Here is a 6871-nt window from a genome sequence, read left to right on the forward strand (position 1 = left end):
ATCCGCATAAGTGACTTATGAATAAATTGAGCACCCTTGCAGGGTCATTTTTCAAAATGTGATGGGCTGTTGTTATGAGTCGTGTTACGATCCCTGGGCTGAGGGGGAGTTGGAGCCACCTATGGGGAGGCTCCGTTGGCTGGTAAGGCCAGAAAGGAGCAGAGACCCCACTGGAGCTTCACCACTACCAGCCCACGTTCCCCTGAGTTACCGGGGCCGGCTGGACTTACTTGGGGTCTCTGGCACGGTCTGAGGCTGGCGGGATATCTCGTGGTCAGTCGCATCGGCAAGAGTCATGGCAGGCAGTGAATCTCATGGTCCGATGTACAGGCTAGGGTCATGGCAGGCGGCGAATCTCGTGGTCCGAAGTACAGACTTGGATCGAAGTCCAGGTGAAGGTCAAGATCCGAAGAAACGCAAGACGCAGAAACAGGAATCTCCTGGGAAAACAGAAGCAGGAGCCAAGAAGCCAAGGCAATGTCTGTAGGCCAGGCCTTGCCTAAAATAGGCTGGGACATTGCCTCAGGAGGGAGGAGCTGTGGCATCTTCCCGCTGTGGCCCCTTTAAATTTCAGGGGATGGCGTAAGCGCGCGCGCCTAGGGCACCCGGGCACAAGAGAGGCCCGGGACAGCGTTCGGCTGCATCCTGAGCAGAAGGAGTGCCGGCGGCGACAGTCTGGCGGAGAGCCTGAGTGAGGAAACCACGTCTGCAGCGGCTCCCAACTGCCACTAGGTTCCCAGGGCTGGCCGGGGCCGCGCTGCAGGGCAGGTAAGTGGGGGGAGCCGGTCGCGGGCCACCACAACCAGCGAGCGTAGCAGTTATCACATGCGTTAGGGCCTTCTCGCGTGCAATTACTTCCTAATGCAAGCGATAACGACCGCATAGGATGCTAAAATGTAAATGAGGGAAAGGGGAGGGGGTTTGGGTGGGATTAAAAAAATGTGGGGTCCGGTTGCGCCAGAAATAACTACACCTTTTGCAGTGGCACTATGGAGGCGATAGTGTGTGCTGCGGCCACAACTGCAATGCAGCCAGGTGCACACTATCACCCCCCGCCCCTTTTCTGGCCACGGTTCTTCATTCCACTATATTTATAGCAGAATGAGAAATCTAGGTCTTGGTATGGATTCTAAAGTGACTGACTGGGTTAGAAACTGGTTGAATGGGAGATGACACCGAGGAAAGGAACATTACTAGTGGTGTGCCACAGGGGGTGGTCCTTTTCAACATTTTCATCAAACATTGCAGAAGGATTATCGGGAAAAATTTGGCTTTTTGTGGGTGATACCAAAATCTGTAATAGGTAAACAGGAAGGTGTGGAAAACATGAGAAGAGATTTATTTATTTATTTATTTTTTGGTTTTTATATACCGGAAGTTCCTGAATACAATACATATCACTCCGGTTCACATTTAACAGAAATAACTATCGCCGGGGAGGCGGTTTACATGGAACATATCGAATATAATGAACGGATAATAATCAAAGTAAAATCTATTATGAAACAACTAAGATCAACTTAGAAAACAACTTGAAACATATAACTGACGCAATATGAACATTACAATAATGCTGTAAGACAAGGCTGGAAGTTTGTTTTTCTTGCTTTTAGCTCTCTGGGAAAGCTTGATGGAAAAGCCAAGTCTTGAGTTTCACTTTGAAAGTAGTATGGCACGGTTCAAGGCGGAGGTCTGGTGGTAGTGAGTTCCAGAGAGACGGGCCTGCTGTGGATAGAGCGCATTTCCTCAGGGTAGATTTTGCAGGTTGGGTAATCATTCTATTCTGGTATGCCCTTCTGGTTGGTTTGTTAGAAGAGTGTAGTTGAAGCTGGAAAGTTAAGTTGAGTGGGGAGATGTTATGTAATGCCTTGTGAATCATCGTGCAAGTCTTGAACTGAATCCTATATTTGATGGGAAGCCAGTGGAGATGCTGGAGGATTGGGGTGATATGGTCCCTTTTTTTGGCATTGGTAAGGATCCTTGCAGTAGCATTCAGAACCATCTGGAGTGGTTTGGTAGTGTATGCTGGAAGGCCTTGCAGGAGTGAATTACAGTAGTCTAATTTGGTAAGGATGATGGCTTGGAGTACTGTGCGGAAATCCCTGTAGAGTAGAAGGGGCTTTAGTTTCTTTAGCACATGTAATTTAAAGAAGCATTCTTTTGTAGTGTTATTTATGAATTTATTGAGGCTGAGTCTGTTGTCTAGTAGTACTCCCAGATCTCTGACTTGAGGTGCGGTGGAATATCCTGAGGTGTCTGGAGAGTTGTTGGATGTTGGCGGGGTAGAATGCTCCGGTGCTATTATGAGAATTTCCGTTTTTTTGGTGTTTAGCACCAGATTGAGGCTGGTTAGAAGATCGTTGATGGATGAGAGGCATTTTTTCCAGTAGGCCATGCGTAAATCTGGGTTTTACGCATGTAAATGCACTTTACTCGAGTAAGTGGGCTTTTGAAAATTGCTACAATATATGCCATTGAATCGTCCATAGGATTTATTCGCATAAGTTCACTTTACGTGAGTAAATGGCTTTTGAAAATTGCTACAATAGTAGTTACATTTATGCGCGTAACTCCTTTGAAAATTACCCCCTATGTGTTCAGGTTTAAAAGCAGATGATGTGTGAAGTGGACAGGAAAAGCAGGGTCTGAAGCTCTTCGTCCTCTCTAATGATTGTTGTGGGCCTCTCTTCACAGGTTGGTCCTCATCTGGATACCTTCACAAACTCAGAAGCAAGACAAAAAGCTTTCAGTGCCCAGCATAGAGATGGCACAGCAAGAAAAGGCCTCTTCAAACAGGGCATCTATACTCCCTGCTGAAAACATGGCAAGAGCAAGCGTCATCATAAATAAAGCATTTAGTAGTCACATACTCAGAAACCAAGTGTAAACTCTGTCACTGAAGAAATATTGCACCCCTGTGACTGACATCCAACTTTGAGCCATCCCACTCTCTGTACAACTTTTCTTTCTGCCTGTTTATTTCTTATATGAATATCCGTCACTGGCTCTCATTTGCCTGTCAGATTGGCCAAGAGCAGCAGAACCCCTTTTTCGTTGGTGAGGGGGGGACAGGACAAACCAACCTTTGCCCTTGCCCCATCCCTCTCCCTCCCCCCCCCCCCCCATGTACCCTCTCCTCTTGACCTCACTGTCTCCCTGTCCCCACCCCCCTCTCTCTTCCTTTCCCATATCAATCCCCCCCTCTCTTATCTTAGGGTATGCACTGAACACTAAAAACAAAGTTGTAGGTACAGCCATCCCCAGGGCATCTTCCCCCTTCCCTGAAAAAACTTGCTGCCACCCAAGAACAAAAAAAAAAACCCCAGGTTAGCAGTATACCCCATACTCCCATCCCCACCCTTTTCTTACCCTATCCATAGGTCTAAATGGGGCAAGTATGATCCCCAGTCACTCCCGCCCTGCTGCTATTTATCAAAATGGTTCCAGCTAACTTGAGGCAGGTGTAATTTTGTTCTACTGCAGGTTCTGCCATATGAGAGCCATTTGGCAGAATCTGCTGTCCAGCAAAATGAGGGGGCTTTGTTTTTGGGTGGCAGTGGCGCTTTAAGGAGGAGGCTTTGGGACTGGCTGCCTCTTCAGATGTTTTAAGATTTTTTAAATGTTCAGTGTGCATCCTCAAAGCCGTTCTGTCCAAAGTTGGTCATGTCTGGCCCAGGTAGCCCACCCCATTTCAACATCTATAAAAACAACTACAAGTTTCTTTTTATTAATTACTGCCCCAGCAATTTGTCAGCTTGGGAAAATGCCATCCCTCTCTGTAATGCTTCCAACCTAGCTCCATGCTATTGTGTGATCATGGTCCAGTCTTGGCTCTTCAAATCCCAACCCACAGTACTCAGTCCCTTTTCAATAAAATAAAATGGAATCACGACATGAAGGGGCTTGAAAAAAGTCCAGCACCATGGCAGCAATACACAAGCCAGTCCTATTCAATCCATAGCGGAGGTGTCTGATGATAGAAATAGATTTCAGTATCAATGAAACAGGTGAAAGTGGATTAGCTGCTATCCCTAATGAACTTCCTTGATGGGGCAAAATCGTGAGGTACCCTATCACTGAATTCAAGGAAATATCAGTCCCAAACTTTCTGTGAAATATGGCACTCTGCTTAGTAGAGATTTAGTCCTAAATTTCACTGTGAAAAGACCTTGAATCTGAACTATTGTACTATCATTATGGAATAAACTTTGCTATATATTACAATATTATGCATATGTTGTTTCTCTGAGTTGTTTTTCAAAAATTTCAAACTTTGGGGGAGGGAGTTGTGGTCATGTTTAACGGTGGAAGGAGACAGGGCCCGTGTAAGGATATTTGGCAACCCTGGCCCCTCTCATACATAATTAAAATGTATGCATTTATAATAAGTTTGTATATTAAAAAAAACATTGAAAGTACAGGTTGAGGTAAAAACATCACTTACAATAACACATATATTTACATATACTGCTGTGGAACCCAATAGAAAACCCTACAAAGAAAAAGCAAAAAAGAGAAGAATATAGCCTACAAGGAAGAATAATCAAACTATAGGTACATAAGAACATGAGAAATTGCCATGCTGGGTCAGACCAAGAGTCCATCAAGCCCAGCATCCTGTTTCCAACAGAGGCCAAACCAGGCCACAAAAACCTGGCAAGTACCCAAACACCAAAAAGATCCCATGCTACTGATGCAGTTAATAGCAGTGGCTATTCCCTAAGTAAACTTGATTAATAGCTGTTAATGGACTTCTCCAAGAACTTATCCAAACCTTTTTTGAAACCAGCTACACAACTGCCTAACCACATCCTCTGGCAACAAATTCCAGCGCTTTATTGTGCGTTGAGTGAAAAAGAATTTTCTCCGATTAGCCTTAAATGTGCTACTTGCTAACTTCATGGAATGCCCCCTGGTCCTTCTATTATCTGAAAGTGTAAATAACCGATTCATATCTACTCATTCAAGACCTCTCATGATTTTAAAGACCTCGATCATATCCCCCCTCAGCCATCTCTTCTCCAAACTGAACAGCCCTAACCTCTTCAGCCTTTCCTCATAGGGGAGCTGTTCCATCCCCTTTATCATTTTGGTTCCCTTTATCATTTGGGTTCCATATTAGATGTCACCATTCAGGAAAAGGATCTTGGAGTCATGGTAGACAATACTTTGAAATCCTCGACTCAGTTTATGACAGTGGTAAAAAAATAGAATGTTAGGTTTTTATAAGGCAAGGAATAGAAAATAATACAGAAGATATCATAATGCGACCACACCTTATGAGTATTGTGTGCAGTTCTGAAACACACACACACCCCCCCCAATCTTAAAAAAGATATAGTAGTACTAGAAAAGGTGCAGAAAAGGTTGACCGAAATGATAAAGGTGATGGAACAGCTTCTCTATGAGGAAAGGCTAAACAGGTTAGGGCTCTTCAGCCTGGAGAAGAGACAGATGAGAGGAGATATGATAAAGATCTATAAAATCATGAATGGAGTGGAGCGAATGGAAAGGGACAATCCATGAAGCTAATGGGTAGCACTTTTAAAACAAATTGGAGAAAATATTTTTTCACTCAGAGTACACTTAAATTGTGGAATTTGTTGCCAAAGGATATGGCGAAAGCAGTATAGCTGGATTTAAAAAGGGTCTGGACAAATTCCTGGAAGAGAAGTACATAAACTACTATTACCCATGTAGATTTGGGGAAGCAACTGCTTATCCTAGTTATGAGCAAGAAGGATTGGACTTATTCTTTGGGATCCTACCACACATGTGACCTGGATTGGCCACTTGCAGTGACAGGATGCTGGGCTTGATGGACCTTTGGTCTGACTCTGTAGGGCAAATCTTGTGTTTTTTGTGACACTTAGATCCCATAGGTATTAGGCCTATTGTAACACATGTTGGATGTGGGCTTGGCCTTCAGAAAGACATGAGTAAACAATTACAATTGTAATATAGCAAACCTCCCTTACCAAAACAGCACTAATAGCACCCAAACAATATGAAAAGGCAACACTGCAAATATCACACAGACCCTAAAACACAAATACACCTCTTATTAAAAACATAAGAAATTGCCATGCTAGGTCAGACCAAGGATCTATCAAGCTCAGCATACTGTTTCTAATAGAGGCCAAACTAGGCCACAAGAACCTGGCAAGTACCCAAACACTAAGAAGATCCCATGCTACTGAACTGATGCCAGTAATAGCAGAGGCCATTCCCTAAGTCAACTTGATTAATAGCAGGTAATGGACTTCTCCTCCAAGAATTATCCAAACCTTTTTTAAACCTAGCTACACTAACTGCACTAACCACATCCTCTGGCAACAAATTCCAGAACTTAATTGTGCGTTGAGTGAAAAATAATTTTATTCAATTAATCTGAAATGTGCTATTTGCTAACTTCATGGAGTGCCCCCCTAGTCCTTCTATTAACCGAAAGTGTAAATAACCAATTCACATCCTCTTGTTCAAGACCTCTCAGGAAAACAGAACAAGTCAAGCTGCTATAGATCCCTACACAGAAACTACACGATAGTAGAATACCTCACCTCAGTCACAAATGCAGAAACCAGAGAGATCCTCACCAAATACAGAATAAAGAGACAAAGTATAAATAAAAATATGCAAACAAAAACTGAACTGGAAACCGTAACAAACCAGACTCTGTATGCAGTGCAAGAATGGACCAAACACAATAAATTATTTTAGAACAGCAAATACTTCAAATAATACTTAATAATTAAAACTGAGGATAAAAAAATATCTTGCTCTCCATAAATGGGAACTTTTATATTCCAGATTCCTTATCATGGATTAGGGAGGGGGCATTAATATGTGCATGAACTTTGCTCTCACATGC

The 6871-nt window shown here is 43.4% G+C and overlaps 1 protein-coding gene across 4 annotated transcripts in view; it reads left to right on the forward strand.

Moving 5' to 3' along the window:
* Positions 1–4231, forward strand: part of CFAP77 (cilia and flagella associated protein 77) — a 574339-nt gene extending 570108 nt beyond the window's left edge. For all 4 annotated transcript variants that reach the window (XM_029613689.1, XM_029613690.1, XM_029613691.1 and 1 more), the window contains one exon: positions 2695–4231. In XM_029613689.1, the coding sequence (XP_029469549.1) occupies positions 2695–2817 (123 nt within the window). In that variant the 3' untranslated portion in view covers positions 2818–4231. The remainder of the gene's footprint in view (positions 1–2694) is intronic.
* The last annotated feature ends 2640 nt before the right edge of the window (positions 4232–6871 follow it).

The sequence above is a fragment of the Rhinatrema bivittatum genome, chromosome 8, assembly GCF_901001135.1.
Source record: "Rhinatrema bivittatum chromosome 8, aRhiBiv1.1, whole genome shotgun sequence".
In the NCBI taxonomy this organism is placed as follows: Eukaryota; Metazoa; Chordata; class Amphibia; order Gymnophiona; family Rhinatrematidae; genus Rhinatrema; species Rhinatrema bivittatum.